Here is a 22,991-nt window from a genome sequence, read left to right on the forward strand (position 1 = left end):
CTTGGTCTTCCTAAATCTTTGGCATAATCTTCGTACCAATTGTACGTATGGTAAGATTTTAGGATTCTTCACCGCCCATTCTCCTTGAACTTGATGAATCAACAAGTCTGAATCACCAATTATCAGTAATTCTTGAACATTCATGTCAAGAGCCATTCTAATGCCAGGAATACACGCTTCATACTCAGCCATGTTATTAGTGCATCGGAATCTAAGCTTTGCTGTTGCTGGATAATGTTGCCGCGATTCAGATATCAACACTGCTCCAATTCCTGATCCTATAGAGTTTACTGCTCCATCAAAGAACATTCTCCACCCAGGATATGATTCTGATATGTCTTCCCCTATAAACAATACTTCTTCATCAGGGAAATATGTTCTAAGTGGTTCATATCCTTCATCTACTGGATTTTCAGCAAGGTGATCTGCCAAAGCTTGCCCCTTGATTGCTTTCTGAGTCATGTACACAATATCGAACTCACTCAACAACATTTGCCACTTTGCTAGCTTTCCTGTGGGCATTGCTTTCTGAAATATGAACTTGAGCGGGTCCATCCTTGAAATGAGATGTGTTGTATAAGCCGACAGATAATGTCTCAATTTCTGAGCAACCCAAGTCAAAGCACAACAAGTTCTCTCTAAAAGAGTATAACGAGCCTCATAAGATGTGAACTTCTTGCTCAAATAATATATAGCTCTCTCATTTCTTCCGGTCTCATTATGTTGTCCCAACACACACCCGAATGCATTGTCAGAGACGGATAAATACAATAGCAGAGGACTGCCCGCACGTGGTGGCACCAATACTGGTGGATTCGAAAGATAACTCTTGATGGTGTCAAAAGACTTCTGACATTCTTCGGTCCATTTGGTTGGTGCATCTTTCTGTAGTAACTTGAAAATGGGCTTACATATCACTGTTGATTGAGCTATGAATCGACTGATGTAATTTAGTCTTCCCAGAAAACTCGTTACTTCCTTCTTAGTCTTTGGAGGAGGTAAGTCTTGAATTGTCTTGATCTTGGAAGAATCAAGCTCGATACCTCTTCTGCTAACTATGAATCCGAGTAACTTCCTTGCAGGTACTCCAAATGCACATTTGGCTGGGTTCAACTTCAAATCATACCTACGTAACCTGTTAAAGAACTTTTCCAAGTATGTCAGGTGATCCAAACTCTCACGGGATTTTATGATAACATCGTCCACATATACCTCAATTTCTTTGTGGATCATATCATGGAAAATAGTGGTCATAGCTCTCATGTAAGTGGCTCCCGCATTAGGCCGAACGACATCACTCGATAATGGTAGACTCCCCAAGGTATGATAAATGCTGTTTTTTCTGCATCTTCTTCATCCATTAGAATCTGGTGGTATCCCTCAAAGCAATCCACAAAAGATTGCATCTCATGCTTAGCACAATTATCGATGAGTATGTGTATGTTTTGCAAAGGGAAATTATCTTTCGGACTTGCTTTGTTGAGATCCCGATAATCCACGCATATCCTGATTTTTCCATCTTTCTTCGCCACTGGAACAATGTTAGCCAGCCAAGTGGGATACTTGGTCACTTTAACGACTTTTGATTCGATCTGCTTCATGACCTCCTCTTTTATCCTTAAGCTCAGATCGGGCTTGAACTTTCTGGTTTTCTGCTTTACTGGACAATACTCTGAATTGATAGGCAGCTTATGGGAAAAAATATCAGTGCTTAACCCTGGCATATCATCATAAGACCAGGCAAACACATCGATGTATTGTCTGAGCAGCTTGACCAATTATTCTCTTTCCGTTGCTGCCAAATGGATACTGACTCGGGTTTCTCTGATCGACTCGTCATCTCCCAAGTTTACTGTCTCTGTTTCATCCAAGTTGGGCTTTTTATCGTCTTCAAGTTGCCTCAAGTCCTCGGTAAGGTGTTCAAGCGTCATAGTTTCCTCATCATATTCTTCACATTCATCTTCATCGACCTTACTTGGTTCGCCGTGTTCGTGACATGTCATGACATTGGCAGGTTTAGATTCATTTCTAATGAAAAGAACAACAAATCAACCATGTTAGATAGAAAGAGTTTAAATTTATTTGTTGCAGAATAATTCGCAATGACAAGATAATCAATTTAAAATAAACGAGGCTATCATTGGAATTTTAAAAGGCGTATAAACTTTGGTCATGTCTCATGAGTCATTTCCTTTTTAAACATTACGATGACAAATAAAGTGACATAAATGGTGGTTTCGGGCCTCGTCCGAACAACACCGATTTTCAAAAATAAAACTTCAAATCTTGTGTTTGTCTACCAAGCCATTCGATGGATCATAAGTGGAGTGGCCATCCAATTCTGCAGCATCTCTCCAGGTTCGGCATCTCGGATAGTGGGTGTTGTTGTGCATTCTGTCGAGATCACAACACAGTTTTCTTCATCAAACAATCTTCCCATCCCTTCTACTAGACCTTCAATCTCAGGCTCTAAAGCTTTAACAACAAATGACTGGTACAATACTGGAATAGGCTTCGGTATATCACAGTCATGTTTCTTCCTTGTTTCTGCTTCAATCAATTCTTTCTTCTGTTGGGGTATAACCGATATCGAATCGAAAATTTTGAAGTGGTATAGGAAGAGGTTCATATATGCCATCCAAATTCTTGCCTAACCCACGCCCATGTTCAAAATCACTTCTCAACATAGTTGTGGCTAGCATTTTATACACTTGCGGCATTGGTACTTGCAATGTCGTATCTTCAAAAGCAGCATTCATTATCTCCACCATGTGAAAGTCAGTATTCTGAGAAGACTATTCAATAACTGGAATGGAGAAACCAGGGTACCTACTGTCACTCCCTTCACCATGAATGACAATTTCATGGTCCTTCCAAATGAACTTCAAAAGTTGATGCAATGTGGATGGAACTGCTCCAACAGCATGGATCCATGGTCTTCCTAGCAATAAGTTGTAACTTGTAGATATACCCATCACCTGGAATTCAGTGACAAATTCTGCAGGCCCCATTTGGTTACACAAGTCTACTTCCCCTATGGTCTCTCTTTGCGAACCATCAAATGCCCTTACATTCATACGACTTTGACGGATTTTCCGTACATCATATTTTAGCTGAGTCAGGGTTGATAATGGGCAGATATTAAGCCCTGATCCTTTATTAATCAATACTCGAGCTACAAACTTGTCCCTGCATTTGATGGTGATATATAAGGCACGGTTATGCATCATCCCTTCGAGTGGCAACTCATCTTCTCGGAAAGAGATTTGATGACTCCCAATGACATGACTTACCATAGTGGCCAAATTCTCACCACTTGTTCCCGTCGGTACATATGCTTCATCAAGTACCTTCAACAGTGCTTTTCGATGGTACTCAGAACTCATTAATAGACCCCAAACAGAAATTTGAGCGGGAGTCTTCTCTAAATGCTTGACAATGGAATACTCCTTAGGCTGCATTCTTCGCCAAAATTCTTCAGCCTCACCCTCTGTGATCGGCCTTTTTTGGTTATCTTTTCTTCGTGTCTCCTGAGTTAGTTCTTCTGGAACGTAGCATCTTCCAGAACGTGTCATCCCCTATGCGGTAGCCGCCTGCACGACAAACTTTTCTTTGGGCTGCTCGTTGCTGCTTTCCTTTGTCAATGCGAATGCTTGATGAGGTGCAGTTATTACAACAAACTCTGGACGGGCCTCTATAGTCAAGGAGGCCACTGTTGGTATAAGTGAGTTGACATTTGCTTCACCGATAGTCCCATTAGCAAGCCAATCTTCGTCTCTTTCAATCATGTTGATGGTAGCTCCTCCATGATTCGGCAATGGGTTAAGGTTCACATTGGGGGCAAGGGCTTGGAGAATGATGCCCTATTATCGATCAAGTCTTGAATCTTATGTTTCAGATTGATACATCTTTCTGTATCATGTTCTGCCCCTCCAGAATGGTACGCACAACGTTGATCTGCTCGGAAGAACTTTGCTGTGGGATTAATTGCCTTTGCGTCTACTGGTTGGATCAATCCTACCGCTGTTAGACGCTCAAAGAGTTGGGTACGTGTTTCTGCCAAAGGAGTGAAAACTCTGGAAGGCTTTCTTTTGAGGTTAGGACGGGGTAGATTGTTGGCATTTGGGTTGTTTTGTCCGGGATTTTGGTAGACTGGTGCATTGGCTTGGTGATTTGGTAGTGTATTTTGGTAGGTTAGTGGTTGATTTTGGTAGATGGGCGGTGGTGCTTGGTATTTCTGTTGTGCATAGTAGATTGAGATTGGAGCTTGTGGAGATGGTGGATAAATATTTGAGGTGGGAAATCGGTTGGAGTTTCCAATGGCAGAACCAGACCCAAAATACCTTTGCGGCCTTGGCCTCAGGCTAAAAGATACAGCAGACACGTCCTCTTTTTTTTTCCTAGCGTATCCTGTGGCCATGGATGGTGATGATTTGTTGGCGGCCTGCAAGGCAGTGAGACTTGTAACCTTTCCAGACTTGAGGCCATCTTCTATGGCTTCTCCCATTCTGATCAACTCTGAAAACTTCTATCCCATCATAGGCAACATCCTTTCATAATACTCGGGCTCCTGAGCTCGAATAAAAGCAGAGGTTATTTCGCTTTCAGTCATCACAGGGTGTACCTTTGCGGCTTCTTTCCTCCAGCGACACGCATATTCACGATAGTCCTCTGTGGTCTTTTGCTTGATTTTTTCCAAATAATATCTGTCAGGGATAGCTTCTATATTAAACTGGAATCTTTCCAAAAAGTCTTTGGCCAGAGCCCCCCATGTAGACCACTGACGGAGTTCTTGAGATGTGAACCATTCTAACGCCTCCCCACTGAGGCTTCGACTAAACAATTTCATAATTAATGCATCATTTTTCCCGATACCCACGAGTTTGTCACAATAAGCTCGTAGGTGAGCCATGGGATTGCCAATACCATTGAAGGTTTCAAATTTTGGAATTTTGTAACCTTCGGGTATTTCCAAGTCAGGGTGCATGCAAAGGTCCTCATACTCAAGTCTTGTTATCTTCCTCAAAGATTGAACACTTTTTACTGCCTCGGAGATGACATCCTTCATAACATTCATTTCTTGTTCGCGCTTTTCTTCTCTCAACCTCCACTCTTTCTCCATTTCTTCATAGTGATCGAGCTCCGGTTGAACTGGAAAGCTAGGACATGGCTCAGAGATTGTATAGGCTGGTGGAGTTTGGAATGTTATGGAAGGGTGTGCAGGCAGGCTAGGCAAAATATTTGGATTATTGGGGACTGGGACTGGGATTTGATAGGTTGGCATGAAGTTTTGGGAGTGATTAGTATTAGGAGCTTGGTTCTGATTTGGTAGTGGTGGTAGTGTTTGGTAGGAAGTGCTGACGTAAGGAGCGTTGGATACAGTTAAGTCAATGGTATGAGGATTAGGGGTGGGAGTGATGGGTCTTGTGGTATGGGTTGGGAAATAGTTGGGTAATGGGGAACTTAGTGATGGAAAAGGAGGAAGAGGTCTTCTAGTTTCAAGGGGGGGGGGGGGGGTTCATTCGATGCAATGGCCAGTTTGGCCAGATCTTTGGTCTGTTGAAGCTCTTCCTGCATGTCTGCAATTCGCTGCATTAACTGAGAGATCAACTCACTCTGATCAGCGAGTTCATCATTTCTGATGGTCACATCCACTATTCCTGTTTCTTCAGAAGTACCAGTCATTTTGCTCTTGCCTTTCTCCAAAGAATGATCAGGGAAGGATGGTATGATTGCTTTAGATCTTGTAAAGTAGGGATGGTCGGCTAGCTTGATTTCAGCACATATAAGTTTTTACCTGTAGAGAAGACCAACTCAAAAGACATATGTGTTAGTTTTTGTTTTTAACGAGATATGCAAATAAGATGATATAAAAATAAACACACAAGTGTCATTTTGCTTCAAGCAGATTAATCCACAAAAATATTTTGAGTGAATTTGAGAACCCAATGGAAAGAAATCTTCTTTGGAAAGGTCGACTTGCATAGAATCTTGCTAATTTCTTCCACTCATATGCTTTTGTAAGTGGAACTCTTCAGAATCATTCACTAATAAGAGAGAATAAAAATTGACAAGATAGGGACCGAGCCTTAAGTAGGCTACCTACGTATCCACCAATGAAATCAGGCCCGACGTAGTTTGAATTACATAAGATAACCTAAATGTACCCTTCCCGAAATTGATAGAGAGACTAGGCTCGAAGAGAGCTTCCTACGTACCCCCTATGGGATCATGTCTCGCGTAATTCTTGATTACACTAAAAATTTAAAAACAACATGACAAACATAAGAAAAGTGTTACATGAACCTAAATCTAGCCAAAGGCTTCTTTCCTTCTTCTTCAACTGTAGGGTGACGATCCGGTGCTCTCGTCATTTGAACCTACTTTTGTTTTACCTTTTCCCCGCATGGAGGGAGCATTCCCAAAATTTAGTTCCTTAATGTCCCGTTTAATTTCGGGGATCCTTGCAGACGCTTTAGTGGTATTAATTATCTCTTGATCAATTTTCGCAATCTTTCTTTTCACCGAGGCTGTTTCCATGTCAACCTCAATAATTCTCTCTCATAGTATCTATTCAGTTTGGTCCAGTATTGCAAGTCTCCTTTTGGCTGCAACTATCCTCTCTTTAGTCTCGACAAATTTTCTGAACATTGACTCTTCAATTTCTTCATCACTAACCAAAGCAATGGGTGGGATTGGTGCGTTGACACTTTTTCCAGACATTCTAGCAAGTCGACCTTCCTGTGATGGACGAATAAAACTTAGGAGATTTTTAGAGTAGACGGTTTATATATTTCTGAGAAACTTGGACAACACTTCAGAAGTAATTTGGACGGACTTTGCTGTTGTGAATTTTAATATATGCTTAGAGTGCTCTAAGAAACAAAAGTGGATTAATTCTGCTTTAGACAAAGTGACACATCACATCACAACACAAAGCAATCATATCAGGTAGCACAATTTATATCACGCCCTAAACTTGTGACCTTTTTATGTCAAAGGTGGGCCTATCGAATTGAAGGATGTATGACGTAATTTGGAACATTTCATTGCCCCAAAACCCAAATTTATACAAGTTTTATGAATAAACTAAATGGGGACACATAATAGGGGAAATGAGATACAAAATATCAGTCCCGCGTAGAGGTTCAATCCTACTATATGCTTCCAAGGAAAGATCATATGTTCTTGATTTCTCGTCATCTTTGAATGTCCACGCTCTTGGATGCTATGATAATTTGATCCTTCTTCGACTCGAACAAACGATTAAAACTCAACCCCAAGAGACAATGGTTTGCTAAATGGCGTATACATCATTCAAATTTAAACACATAAGCATGATTGCCTTTTATTGACCAATGGGCCAAATAGACACAAGGTGGACTTCTAATGGGCCCAAACACACCTTGGGTGTTGGGTCAACTTAGTTCAAATATGCTAATTTTGGGATTTGGTTTTGCTCTACGCTAGTTGACTAAGAGTGGGTTTATTGAAAGTGGACTGGTGACCCAAGCGAGCAACTTGAGCTGGAGCAGTTAGCGACCATTGACCATCCAGTGGCCAACTACATTCGTCAGGGTACCCCGAAAACAATTTGGTTAACGAACGACTGCGGCCCGCATAATCGTCTTTTAAGTGAAAAGAAAAAAATGTCATTTGACGAAATAAATGATATGCATGCAATGACAGTTGATATCACATTTTAAGCAAATGAGGCACATTTGAGGTAAAACAATTCAACAAATATTAGCAAATAGTCAAAGAGAGTAAAGTCATTATAGTTAGAACCTAATTGAATCCCCAGCGGAGTCGCTATTTCTGTCGTGCCGTAATTTTCCTAGCCTTTAGAAAAATCACTTTTTTGAAATGTTCTAAGTATAAAACAATTAGAGAAAATACTTAGAAAAGAGTCGCCACTTAATTTTTTAAAGAAATTAAGAAAACTTACAATTTCCAAAGATTTAAACAGAAAAAATCATTTGAAAATACCAAAGAGGGTTCGGGGTTCAATTTACACTTCGAGAAGGGTTTAAGCATTCAAAGTGTCCGCTAACGTGCGGTTGACCTGTGACTTGACTAAAATATATTTGACTATTTTTTAGAAAAAATAAAGATTTAGCATAAAAATAAAATAAAATAATAACTTACAATATATTTGATTAACTTTGAGAAAAACTTAAATAAAGGACGCATTTTTTTTATTTTTTATTTTAGAGAAAGGGACCCAAAAATGAAACATTTGACTCGAAATACAAGTGATTAGAAATTAATTGGAATTTATTTTATTCATTTTTTGAAACAATAATTTAAACCCATTTAAAACATGAAAATCATTTTTTAATTAATTGACTAACCTTTTTTTTTTTTGAGAAAAGACTAAATAAGTGTGTATATATATATTTATATATTCAATTAATTGAAAAGGGTTTGATTAAATTTTTTTTAAAAAAGTTTATTTGAGAAAATACTTTAACTTAAAACAATTTTAAAATGAATAAAAATGTGATTAAGTGAAGAGGCGTTAAAACATATCTCTTAAGAACAAAATGTTTAACTTAATTAGAAAGTATAATTTGATCCACATATTTGATAAAATAAAAAATATATATTAAAAGTTAACCAACACAAAGAAAATAACTTATCTTTTGGGGAGTCTAATTAGGTTAATTAAAAATTATAAAGTTAGAGTTAAACAACAAACAATAAATCATCACAATTAAATAATTAAAGAGTAAGGGAGAAAATGAATTTGGGCCTCCTTTTGGGCCAAATTCGCTGGAATTTTCGGGGGTTTAAATCTGAATCCGTTTTTGTATACACCTTATGTATATTAGTGTATATTAACATGTATATCAGCCTCTTTCATGTATTTCTTGCTTCCAAACACATGTAATTCGCCTCAGCCCTGTGTTCCTGCGTTTTTGACCTGTATATCTCTATATAATGATGTATACTGCTGTATACAATATATATACAACCCATTTCTGGCATTTCGAGACCTATGTTTCAGCTTCCTTAGCCTGTAAGTTAGCTTCTCTTCCCTTGTATTCTAGCTTCCCATCAATTTGAGCAATAACGACGACCGACTCGATAAAATAGGAGTGTTGGGTTTCAACCCAACTCGAGATGCAAGGAATGAAGGAGAGGGTCCGATGGACCCAAATTGAGGAAGGTCATGCACAAAATAAGAAATGATAAGAATTAGTAACTAATCAAAATTGAACACTCACTAAAGTAGCTATGTATGTAAAATAGTAATAAGATAAATTTCCTCACAATAACATGACCAACATTAACAACTCTTAGATGGATAGATATGCAAAGAATCAAGAATTAAGGAAGTGAAACTAACAAAGCTTCACAGTAACTTTGATGCACACTGGGATTGAAGAAGTTAAAGGCACCAAACCAAACTTCATGTGGCTTTCCAAAGGAAACAACCGAATGACAAATCTCAAAGAGTACATCGATGGTTTCAAACCCGTGCTTATTAAAATTACCTTATTTCAACACGACTGTCAATATTCGATCTTAATTCACAAATAAACTAACATCATGTAATTTTCGACTCTAAATCATGTTGAAATCCTGTTCACGAGTCAAAACATAAATCTAACATATATGATTCCCAACATGACAAAGTACAATTTCATGAAGAGAGTAAAATGATCTAACAACAAACGAGGGGACAAGAGTTGCCTGGGAACATAAAAGAAAAATACAAAAAAAATATAATAATAAAATAAGATGGCATGAATTGAAAAGAAGCTTCAATAATGAAGGAGACAATTGGATTTATACCAATATCCTGTATTAAGCAAAGAAGGACAAATAACTACCCATATCAAGACAAGTGTTAAGATTTTTGGGGAAAAAGACCACAATAACTTTACACTTATATATATACACATAAACACCAACTACAATATAAAAACAAGATAAAATAATTTTTGGCTAATGTTATCACACGAGTCACATTTGCACGCCAATGATTTAATAAATCATAGTAATTCAATTCAAACGAGCTTACACTAAATTTGTAGCACACCATATCTTATCAACAAGAGGAGTAACATTTAGCTAAATTCGAATGCTAAAACGACAACTAGGTATCACCATTATGGGAGCCAAAAGCGAACAACAACAACATGATCAAAATTCAAAAAAATTCAAACAATGTGAACACGAGATGAAGAGGAATTTAACAAAAAACAAGAATGATATTACCTTTTTCTGGGCAGCGAACTGAGACAACGAGTTTAACCACGAAGAACTACCACCACTGTGAGCCTGCTTCGATGGGTTTCGAAAAATAAAATAACTTTGAATTCTAATAAAGGAGACTCAAACTCTCTGTTCTTTTTTTTTTTTACTCTTTCCGGTTGTTTTTTTTTTATATTTTTTTTTATCAATTTTCCTCTATTTCCCCCTCTTTTTTAGTGATCAAAAGAGATGAATATATACATGGAAATTAGGGGGAAATTGGGTGAAATTTCTCATTTCAAATTCAAATTTCTTGCTCCTTTTCAAGGCCAACATGGAGCAACTGAGTTTGGTATGAAATTTCTCCAAAATCCCAGAAAATCCGATCCAGCAGGGCCGCTGCCTACACCTGCTTTTGACATTTTGGACTGCTGCTGCTATTGTTGAAATTAGAAGGGAAAAAGGGGGTGGGGCCGGTTGGTTGCTGTTGATGTATTGTAAGTAGTGTTGTTTGGAATTGTATGTATTGTATGCATTGTATGTTAGAAGTCAAAAGGGAAAAAGAGGTGGGGTCAGTTGTTGTTATTATTTTATTGGAAGGGGTCGGTTGGTACATGTATTGTATTGTTAATGTTGGGTGCTTCTTGAATTAGGAAATAGGTGGGCCAGGGGTTATTAAAAGGGGATTAGGAAAAACTTAGCCAATTTGATTTAGTTAAAATAGGCTTGACTAGTAATTAAATAAGACAAATTGATATTAATCAAATAACGAGCTTCTTAATCTTAATAAAATAAAATAATTAACTTAATTATAAACGACTAAATAACCAAATAAAATAAAGCTAAAATCCTTTTGAGACAATTTTCGAACATTCATAAAATATACTAATTAGACACATAATTCTATAAAATATCACATTTATTATTTTAAAATTTATAAAAATGACAAAACTACTTAAAATGACTTGAAAATTATTTTGAATTTTATAAAGACAATTATTTCAAACCATTTGGAATTTAAGAAGTTCGATGATTAATTTATATTGTGGAGGTCCAAAATTGGATGTCAACACTCGTGACAAACACACTATAGTCTAAAGTACACTTAAATAATTTATCAGGGTAGAATGGTTGAGGTAGGAAAAGAATTCCTACCAAGAGATAAGACACAAAAAAAAATGTTCAATTTTTTTTTATATAAGTAAATGATTGTCATTACTGAATCACAAAATCGTAGTAAAAGATCATAATGCATGCAGTTTAAATAAAATTAATCTAATGCTTCACTATAAATATCAATCATTACTTGAAAGTTTCTTAAACTGTAAATTCGTTGAAGATTTGTGGATAAATCTCAAAGAACAATAAATTAAGAGAAGTAAGTTATAATTTTCTCATCTAGTCAAATCATAATGTTTCCCCCTCTTTGTTACATATTTATATTTATCTCACTTGAAGCTTAATAGGACTTATGAGCTTCCTAATTAAAGTCTAAGGAGTGTAACTATTTTTTTCTTACAATGCAAAACACAAAACTGGATTAAAAGTTTTAACTGATATTGTTAATTTAAAATAGGGAAAAAGGACAAATATACCCCAAACTATCGTAAATGGTATGCAGATACCCTCCGTCATATTTTTGGGACATTGGTGCCTCTGCCGTAAAAAAACTAGAGCATATATGCCCTTCACTCTAACGGAAGACTAAATAGGGACACGTGTCACAATCTTATTCGTTGATAAATGTCGGATCGATGGATAAGATAATGACACGTGTATGTTCGTTAGTATAAAGGGTATATATGCTCTAGTTTTTGGACGGCAGGGACACCAATGTCTCAAAAATATGATGGAGGATATTTGCATACCATTTACGATAGTTCGGGTATATATAGTTGTCTTTTTCCCTTGAAAATATTTATCAATTGTTGCCTAACCTCCACAATTTATCATTTTTTTAATAGTGGAGATGTGAGTGGAAGAGTAATGGTAATTGATTAAAAGACTTGAACAACAACCATTAAAGATAAAAATAATTTTCATTAAAACTAAGGGTCGTTTGGTAGAGTGTATTAGGAAAAATAATGCATGTATTAGCCTTGTGTATTATTGGTACCTTGTTTGGTACTCGTTTTCAACTTATGTATAACTAATGCTTGCATTAATTATACACTCTATTGTGTATTAAGGAGTGCATTGCTAATACCATGGATTTCTAGGTATTAGCAATGCAATGGTTTTAATGCATGCATTAATGTGATAAAAGATCCACTTACCCCTCAAAACCTTTTTTACATCTTTTTCACCATAAAAGTCAAGGGTATCTTTGTAAATAATTTTTTTAATGCCATACATACTATTTTTAATGCATCAAACCAAACAATGCATTAAAATAATCTATGTATAATTAATGCAAGTATAACTAATACATGCATTGCTAATGCAAACATTACTAATACACTTTAGTTAGCATTATTCTTATACACTCTACCAAACGACCCCTGAGGGTTTACAAAACTAAACCGTAAAAAAAGATAATGGGCCAAAGATCTGTCACATTATTAGACCATAGTCCATAATTATAATATAGTTACATTATATTCAACTCTTCAAATTATGACATTTCAAAAAAAAATAATCAAAAATATTAAGTGGTGAAAAACATTTAGACTCAAGTGCATATAGTGTACACACAATATTCATCGAACCCTAAATCAAATATCAAATGTAAAGTAAATTTTGGGTAAATTAGAAACTAAGTATAAAATTATCTATTAATTTCATAAAATGGACAAGTATTGTTTGACATTCTAAAATAGTACATGAACAACTATTATTGGCCGGATAAAGTAATATAGTACTTAAAATCTTAGTAATTGGTTATAAAGTTCTAAAATTTAGGACCACCTACACAGTTTGGTGCCCTGCCTATGCCTACCCATATTTTGCTCATCTAAATGTTTGGCAGCTGCTGAAAATAAATGTAGAAGAAAAAGCAAATCAAACCAATTGAAGCTCATTGCCATTTCATTTGGTCGGCAAACCAACGGGCCAAGAAGCTCATTTACTCAAGAAGTGTCATTAATGTTATTTGTAGGGTTATTTTTATTTTTTCAGATTTTTTTTATGTATTTAATACTAATTTTTTTCAACGAAGCAGTGCCGATTAATACCCCATGACATAAGGTGGGTCCGGCCCTGAACAAAAGTAAGTATTAGAACGTTGAGCGATGTATCGGGACAAATGTATCTTGTATAACAAAGAAGATATATTGAAACATGATGTATCGGGACGTTGAGTGATATATCGGGACATGTGTGTCTTGTACCAACAAAGGTAATGTATCGGGACGTGAGTAATGTATTCGAAATCCTTAAATTTTAAGGGATTTTTTTAATTTGAAAAAAAGTAAGGATAAGATGTAATTAGCTCTTAACATTATAAGATTGATATATTTTTCACTAAATTTTTACCTAATTAGTCTCTAGCTACTTATTTGTAACCTATGAAGTTTAATTTTCTAGAGTGCACTATTTATAAGTGGCAACTCCTAAGCTTACGCACACATTTAATAGGTTAGTCTAAATAATTTATTGCTTATAAATTAGTTGTCTTTGTTCATCTACATATATAGTTGTATAGTAATGTACAAAACACACTGCATAATTTCTTGCATATTTCAAACACATTTGTATCAAACAATATGAGTAGTGTATCAAAACTTGTATCCTCAGTTTGTAAAAAAATAATCAAACCATATTCACCTACTCCAATTTCACTTCGTTGTCACAAACTCTCTTTTCTTGATCAAATAATTTGTTGCATTCATACCCCTGTTGTCCTTTTTTACCCTAAATTGAGTAACACATGGTCAAATAAACCAAGTAATTATATATCTCAACATCTTGAGAAATCCCTTTCAAAAGTTTTGACCAATTATTATCCATTGGCAGGGGAGTTGAATGACAATATTTCTGTTGATTGTAATGATAATGGAGTTGAATTCTTCACTACAAAAATAGATTGTCCAATGTCTCAAATTCTCAACGACCCTTATGCTGATAAACATAATATAGTCTATCCGAATGGAGTTCCTAATGCGTATTCATACAAGGGTAGTCTTGCAGTGTTTCAACTTAGTCACTTTAATTGTGGCGGAATTGCAATCAGTATATGTTTTTCACATAAGATTGCGGATGGATATACATTATGCAACTTCACTAACCATTGGGCTACTATAGCGCGTAATCCTATGAGTTCAGAGATATTACCAATGGCTCCTCAATTTAATGGAGCGTCTTATTTTCCACCTATAAAAGAGGATTTGTCACAAACAACATTCATTCCCGAACTAGAAACAGAAAAATATTCAATCAAAAGTTTTTCTTTCTCGTCCTCCAAATTAACCGCGTTGAAAGCTAGGGTTATTAATCAATCAGAAGTACAAAATTCGACTGATACAGAAGTTGTGTCAGCATTCATTTACCAACGCGCCATGGCTACAAAAAAAGTGGTGACCTCTACACTCAACCAGGCTTTAAACTTACGTCCTCCGTTGCCAAAAAACACTATGGGAAACAATGTTTCTCCATATTGTATACATACAAAAGATGAGAAAGAAATGGATTTGCCACAAATAGTTGGTAAACTACAAAAGGCAAAAGAAGAATTACGAAAAAAATATAAAAATGCTCAACCAAATGAATTTGTATCTATAGCACAAGAAGCACTTAATGAAACAATTTTCAACAGTTCATCTTCTAATTTCTATATGAGTAGCACCATCAAATTCCCCATTTATGATGTTGACTTTGGATGGGGAAAGCCTGAAAAAGTTTGTACACCACTTAAAAACATGTTTATGTTGATGGATACTAAAAATAGGGATGGAGTGGAAGTAATAAGTGGCTCGAAGGAACAAGACATGTTAGCTTTTGAGAGGGATGAAGAGCTCCTACAATTTGCTTCTCCAAGTAGCTAAATCATTTTTTATCATGTCGTACTCACAGTTAGAGTACTATCGCAGTGAGTTGTGTGAAATAAAAGAGTGTTGCTTGTTTTGAAGGTGTGGTAGTCTCTTGACACTATCAAGTCGTAACTAGTGTTATTATCTTTTTACTCTGTTAAAAGATATTTGGTATTGTTGTTACTCTCTTGTTCTTGCTATTTAGCGTGGATATTATTACTGAATTAGATTATTATTTTTCAGTAACACGGTATTAGAGTCGTGACAAATAATAGTCCACTTTCTTTTTGATGTCCTCATCTCACAATAGAATATATATATTATGAAAACAGGTGTCTATGAATGAAAATCATTCTTTATGCCTTAAGATATTGGGAAAATGCATAAGTACCCCCAGCCTATGCCCAAAATCTCTGAGACACACCTAACCTTTACTAAGGTCCTATTACCCCCCGAACCTATTTTATATATAATTTTCTACCCCTTTTCGGCCTACGTGGCACTATCTTGTGGGCCCAACGCGTGTTGACAATTTTTTCAAGGATAGTGCCACGTAGGCCGAAAAGGGGTAGAAATTAATTAAAAAATAAGTTTGGGGGGGGGGGGGGTTATAGAACCTTAGTAAATGTTAGGTGTGTCTCAGGGATTTTGGGCATAGCTTGGGGGTACTTATGCATTTTCCATAAGATATTTGGTAATTGTAAATTGGAGTATACAAAACTTGGTAATAAAGAAACTTTGCCTCAAACAAGGAAGAAAGATTAACAAGTCCTCTCTCTCATCCGTCATTGTTTGCATGATGATATGTTTGAGAAGGCGACTGATGCATCCACGTGATCAAAGGAAGCTTGAGAGATTCTACAAATTTCTCCAAAGAGTTTGATAAAATGATAAAGGTAAAAGGGAAAATGCATAAGTACCCCCAGCCTACGTGGCACTATTCTTGAAAAAATTGTCAACATGCGCTGGGCCCACAAGATAGTGCCACGTAGGCCAAAAAGGGGTAGAATATTACATATAAAATAAGTTCGGGGGGTAATAGGACCTTAGTAAAGGTTAGGTGTGTCTCTGAGATTTCGGGCATAGGCTGGGGGAGTACTTATGCATTTTCCCAATTACTTCAAACTTTTAGGGATTATTTTGAATTTTTAAAAATATTGAAAGAATTCGAATCCATTTCTAATTTCTGTTCAAGAGTGATGATTGTTGTGAATCAAATAAGAAGGTAGGTGGAGGAATTAGACGATGCGTGTGTGGTAGAAAAGATCCTTTACCCTTTAACACTTAAGTTTGATTATGTGGTATTGAGAATCTAAAGATTTACTCAATGACGATTGAACAATTGAAAGGTTATTTATCAAAATCAAGCATCCTTGAAAGATTATGGAGGAAAAAAGAGTACTTATAGAGGAAATGGACAAGGAAGATGTTGTGGGAGTTGTGGAATAGGAAGAAGCTATTGTAACAACTTAAAGAATGATCATAAAAACTATGGATCATTCAAAGATCGTGGTCGTGGACAATGAGGACGTGACTATTATCAGGGTACCAACGAAATGTGGTATGTCAAATCACTACAATTAAAGAGATATTTAGTAACAATATTTATTGCCGCAAAAATATTTAGATGTAACTGAGTTAATGCCTTTGCAACTAGAGTCGCTAAAGCCTGAGTTTTGACACAATTTATAAGCTACCTTATATTGCTGATACACATATATATATATGTGATTGAAGAAGAAACCAAACACATAGTATACTTATGATTATCGATATCTAGATAAAAATAATGGTCTCAAACAGTTAAATTTCTGTGACTTTTAGAGAGATCTAAAACTTATTCACCTGACTGCTCGGCCTCTTGTTCTTGAACAATATTTCTTGCAGAATCCTCAACAGTAGTGTCACAGTTATGTAATTCAATGAAAAACACGTATTTTTTTGTACATGAACAGAGGAAAACAGATTCAAAGTGTGAAATCAACGATTCTTATACGCCATAGGCAATGCATAATAGATTGATAACATTATCTATTCCGAATAATCACATAACACGAAATAGATATTACAGTACATCAATAAATACCGTTTACAAAATACAAAATCACAAATGTATCAAATATGCTTATTGCTTAAACATGAATTTTACAAATGATCAGAACAAAAAAAAAAAAAAAAACGAAAGATTTTACTTTTCAAAATATAAATGAAAGGTTCTTCATTTGGAAGATGGCATTAGATGGTCCCTCAAAATAAGCCTGTATATGCAAGATAAAATGTAGAAATCATCATCTTAATTATTTGAAGGAGGTAAGATATAATAACAAAGACGAGAGAATCGAAAAACTGTTTACAACTTACTGTGACTTTTATGGATGTAGACATTAAGGATATTATTTCCCATGTCCTCTTGTTCTTGTACAATATTTCTTGCAGAATCCTCAGCAGTAGTGCTGCAATCATGTAACTCAATTGATTCCAAAGTACAAATTTCCCCAAAATCTGTTGGAAATTCTTGCATCTTGTAGCAATTCTTCAGAACGAGGCGTTTTAGATTTGGGAAGTTATCACTGCTAGCTTCCCAATGCTCAAGATTTAGTTTGCTCAGTAACAACAACTTCATGCTTTTGAACTTGTCTTCATCACTCAATCTCCATTCATCATTCAAGGTTCGACAATGTTTAAGTTTGAGCTCTTCAAGATTTGGCAACATCATAACAGTTGATGATATGTCTGCCCAAACAAAATGATTACACTTGCTTAAACTCAACCTCTTAAGTGATGTTGGAAAACCAATTTCTTGATGGGGTCTCCCAAATAAGGTGACCCGTAAAACTTGAATGCTTCGAGTTTTGTCAAACTGGACATATCCAATAGCCGATAGGGAAACTTTGTATCGTTAAAAGGTAGAGAAATGATCAATCTCTTTACATTGGGAATGCCAGAAAAGACTTCATTTGTACAACTCGTGCAACAAAGAATAGAAAGTTCCTCTAGATTTGGCATCCCTGTCACAAGACTTTCTGTTCTAGGGCTGGGTAAATAAGAGGGTCCTTTCAGACGTATATACTGCAAGTTATTCATCATCCATATGTTCTCAGGTAAAGTTATATCAAAATAATTACCACTACAAATTAAAGTTTGCAAATTCTGAAGCTCTGAGATTGATTCAGGAATATCTGTGTAAAATGGAACTTGGAGATATCTCAAATGAAACAACTCTGTAATCACAAGTGGAAATGATTCGAAATATCCAATTGTATTGAAGATGGCCAATACCCTGAGAAGGTTGAAACGAGAGAAAAATTCATGTATTATAGGATTATGATGGTATATGGGAAATGTGCCGAGAAGCTTATGACGGGGTTTATGAAGTAGGTGTAATCGAGAAAATAAGTGGATAGATCTGGCCACAGGGGGTAATACCTTAATGTTGGAATGTATGAGTCCACCAGTGACCAGGGTACCAGGTCCCTCAGTAGAATTATAGTGCAGAAAGTAAATATCACAATGTAAAACATGCACACGATTTTTACGTGGAAACCTCCTTGCTCAAGGGAGTAAAACCACGACCTGTCTCAACAAGACTTTTCAAACTGCTTCCACTAATCTTCTCAAGCAAAAGTAAATGCCAGTTTACAAAAAGAGATTAACCTGCTAATCTCCATACTAAGCAATACCTCCTATCACTTAGTTGAGTTAGAATGGATACCACACTGCCCACTATACTAATCCTAACCGATTAATATAGACTTTGCTAAAAGGATACCACACTGCCCACTAAATCAACTAGCTCTTAGATGACTTAGACTTTGACTGAGCAGATACAACACTGCTCACTAAATCGGCTAACTCTAACCGACTTAGACCTTTCCACACAGAAACAAATATCTGAATCCTTTATAGACTAGGAACATATTTACAATATACGCACGGAAGTATAACTCCTAAGACACACTCTGATGCTTGCAGCTTGATCAGGTCCTCGTTGTGCTTGTCGGAGAATACTTCTTGAAAGTGAGTCTTTGCAAGTGTTCTTGAGAATTTTCAAGTTGCAATAACTGACAAAACTCAAACTCAACAAAGATGCTGCAACACTTTATCAGGTCCCTTTGTTGAGCATGAGTATTGTTCTTCCTTAAAGATGACCTTATTTTAAAGCTTATGAATTTTCAGAGAAAATTCAAGTATTTGTTTGCCAAGTCTTGAGTTTGTGTATTTTGGGAAGAGACTATATAAAATTAATAAAATCAACACAAAATCGTTGAGACAACCCTATTGGCTGAAAGCTTGTTGTTCAGAAAAGTTGCTCACCTACTATATCAGAGTTGGCAGCTTTTCTGACGGCTGTTTTGTCATATTTTCATATCGCAGTCTTGCAGGGACCAGGTCCCTTGCAAACTTCTTTGTGGGTTCTTGAAAAGGCTTGCTGGCTGACTTCCTTCTTAGGATGAATGAGTTTAATATGGTGTTTATCATGTAGAAAATATCAACCATAAAAAGTTATTACCCGTTGGACAAACACCCTTGTCCATTTTGATTGGTATAGTACGCTGACTCCTCACCAACCTCTGACACGACAGCTTTACAGTTGTACCCCATTATAGATCTGGACGAGAGAACTCTGCCTGGGACCAGGTCCCTGCGTTTGTGAGACACTGAAGCATACATATCGTCCGCTCTTCATATTGGTGTAGGACACTGCACTTTTCACCTACCACCTGACATGACAACTTTACAGTTGTACTCCATTTGTATCTGGACGAGAGCACTCTGCCAGGGACCAGGTCCCTGCATTTGTGAGGATCATCAAAACACCTAGAATATAACATTTTCCCTCTTTTTGAAGATTACACACAAATATTCCTCACACTAAGTTTATTCATTCATTTCCCTGTCAGCAGTCCCAATAGCAAGGATCTGGTTCCTTGTTAGATTGATAAGTTTGTTAAATCATCAAAACTTCATATCAACTTCGAACTAACATCTCATATCAGCTTCGAACTAACGTTTTCCCTCTTGTTGATAACATACCTATTCACCAGTTCCCCCCATCAACAAGAACTCTTCGGATAACTGGAGTTTCATCATCCCCGAAGTTTGTCAAATCATCAAAACATCAACATAGCATTTTCCCCCTTTTTGATGATGACAAACAACTTCTTCCCCCTATCTGCAGGACTAGGTCCTCTTCAAGTAGCTAGCATTGATTCCCCCTATCGGCATGACCATGTCCTCTTCAAGTAGCTAGCATTGATTTCATACCTTAACAATTTTCTTCCTTTTGACATCATAAAAAAGGGTTAAAGTAGTAAACCAAGTTGACAGAAATGCAGTTCAAGCAAATTCATGGCCACTTGGGAAACACTGAGCATGAGTAAAAAATTCATAAAGTAATGAGACAAGCCAGTAGAAGCAAGACATTTTTCATTCATAAATAAAAGATCAGCCATCAAAGCATTGCAAATATGATTACGAATGAAAACCAAAACAATGTCCACTTAGGGGTTCGATAGAAAAAAAAAGAGGACTGACCTAGAAAGTTAGGAAGAGAAGGGATGACTTAGAGGCAAGGGATTGAAAGAATAGAATTAGTAGAGCATATCCCTTAGCATGGTATTTTTCAGAAGCTTCTTTTAAAGTTCAGCATGCTTTGTTGCCCAGGCTACATGTTGAACCTTCAGGGCTGCCATATTTTTTTTTTCAACCTGGTCCCTCGGATAGTTTAGTTTCAGAAGCTGAGCCTTTAGGAAAGCCAATTTAGTATCTCTGTTAGCTATAGCAGCTATCATAGCTTCCAAAGCAAGGCTGAGTTTCTCATGCTAGAAAGATTGATGAAATCAAATGCACTCAAGGCCTCCGAGATGAACAGATCAATAATTGAGGAACCATATCAATTTTTTTTAAATCAGACACCCTCATGTTCAGAATACTTTGAGTTCTCAGAATACCAACTTCCCCCTTTTGAACATCATATTTTCCACATCTTCCTTTTGCTTGGTGGACCTGGTCCCTCTTCATACTTAAAACATCTTCATCATAAAAATCTCCAGTAGGAACAAAGAGTTTGACCATTTGAAGTGTTTTTGAGAGAGGAGAAAAGAGGATTTTAAAAGTTTCTGATCTAGGAGGGGGATTTGAAAAGAAATATGGAGTATAAAGAAAGTGAAATGGTGTATTATGTGAAAGAAGGTGTCATTTAGGCATTCAAAAGATGGGACAACGATATCTGAATGATAGACATGTGGCAATTGTAATGGTTCACATGCATAATTCAAACTGCAATGTTAAGAGTGCTAACCTTTGAGAATGGACCAGGTCCCTCTCTGAAGTTTGAATGTGATTTGCCTATATCTGTCCTGATCTCTCCTTTCCTTCAGCCCTTTTGCCATGTGTGTATACTTACAAAAGGTATGAAACTGAATTTGCTAAAACATACATAACTAAAAAGCACGGATACCTGCTCCCTTTACATAGTCAGGAGAGAGTTGATTGCTTCAGGCAGGATCCATTCAAGAAGGTTTCAACATTTCCATCATCAGTTTGATTATTTCAGCCAGATCTTTAAGAGCTTTAGGCTGCTGCTTGATCTACAAGAGTTGAGCCCATCAAGCTGCACCTTTTACATATTCTGCCTCGGTTGTTGAAAGAGCAACTTAATCTTGCCTTTTAGTTACCCATGAGTGAGATCAACCTATAACATAAGTCACTCATGAGGTACTCTTTTCATCAACTTGATACCCAGCATAATCAACATCATATGTTCCTCCAAATAAAAAAAGTCTCCTGATGGACAGAATAGAACCAGGTCCCTGTCTTCTTCAAATGACTAAGGATTCTCTGAGCAACCTTCAAATGAGATTCCATTGGACAATCTTGGAATCTTGCATAGATCCTAACACTTTGCTTCATTTACATCTGGACTAGATCTATCAGTATCCAACATCGAGTTGCTCCCCATGAAAGTATAAATCGTCTAGGCATCCATAATACAAAACCTTTTCAGCAACTTCTCTGAGCTAGTACCAGGTCCCTGTCTTTGCAGAACTTCATGATCACATCAAGTACTTTTAAGCCTTTTGATCAGCTCATTGATGTACTTTTGTGGACAACCGAAGGTACCTTTAGATTTTTGCTGAATCTGTAGCTCTAAGAAGAAATCTTCCATCGTGCTCATTATGAACTCACTACCCATGAATACCTCAAACTCTTCACACAACAACTCAAAAGGTTCTCTAAAGATGACATCATCGATATACACTTGAAGGAGAAACTATTTATTTCCTTGTGATTTCAAAAAGAGGGTTTTGTCAATTTTACCTCTTTTGAAACCATTGTTGAAAGGGACTTGGACAACCTATCAGGTTGTTGGGGAACCGAGTGTCATACTTTACTTTTCAAACTGAGCTTAATCAACTTCTTAATTCACACCTTAAGAATTCACATTATCAGTTTGAACTGCATTATTTGTTCAACACTGTCTACTGGACTGGGTCCCTTATCAGGTTCATAATCTGATCAACTTTCTTAAGATTGCTGCACTCATGAAGAGGATGTTCTTCAGCAAGCTCACTATTAAAACCATCTCTCTGAATCTGAAGCATCCCTTCTATTTCAGAATCTTCTTTCTTTTGCAACTTCTCAACTCTTCCAAACTCATCAAAAAAAATCACATGATCACTTTTTTATACTCCCGATAAGCCTTGATGGAGGAAGAGTATACCACAACTATTCTTTCATTAATATTGAGATCAAACTTCTCAATATCATCCTTTTGGTCATAAAACATGTAGTGTTCACCACTTCAGCCCGAAAGTTCTT

General features: G+C 36.4%; 1 protein-coding gene and 1 pseudogene across 1 annotated transcript; one reads left to right on the forward strand and one right to left on the reverse strand.

Annotated features, from left to right (window-relative positions):
• Positions 1–22,991, reverse strand: part of LOC125818897 (receptor kinase-like protein Xa21) — a 236,135-nt pseudogene that overhangs the window by 63,573 nt on the left and 149,571 nt on the right.
• LOC125819000 (acylsugar acyltransferase 3-like) lies at positions 13,880–15,185 on the forward strand. Its single transcript, XM_049498508.1, has one exon. The coding sequence runs from the start codon at positions 13,908–13,910 to the stop codon at positions 15,183–15,185; it is 1,278 nt and encodes a 425-aa protein (XP_049354465.1). The 5' UTR covers positions 13,880–13,907.

Source organism: Solanum verrucosum, unplaced genomic scaffold (genome assembly GCF_900185275.1).
Source record: "Solanum verrucosum unplaced genomic scaffold, falcon-dt-bn FXZP01000252.1, whole genome shotgun sequence".
NCBI classification, from domain to species: domain Eukaryota; kingdom Viridiplantae; phylum Streptophyta; class Magnoliopsida; order Solanales; family Solanaceae; genus Solanum; species Solanum verrucosum.

What these genes read in the sequence shown, in the direction of transcription:
- LOC125819000 (XM_049498508.1), top strand. Translation starts at nt 13,908, where the DNA reads ATGAGTAGTGTATCAAAACTTGTATCCTCAGTTTGTAAAAAAATAATC.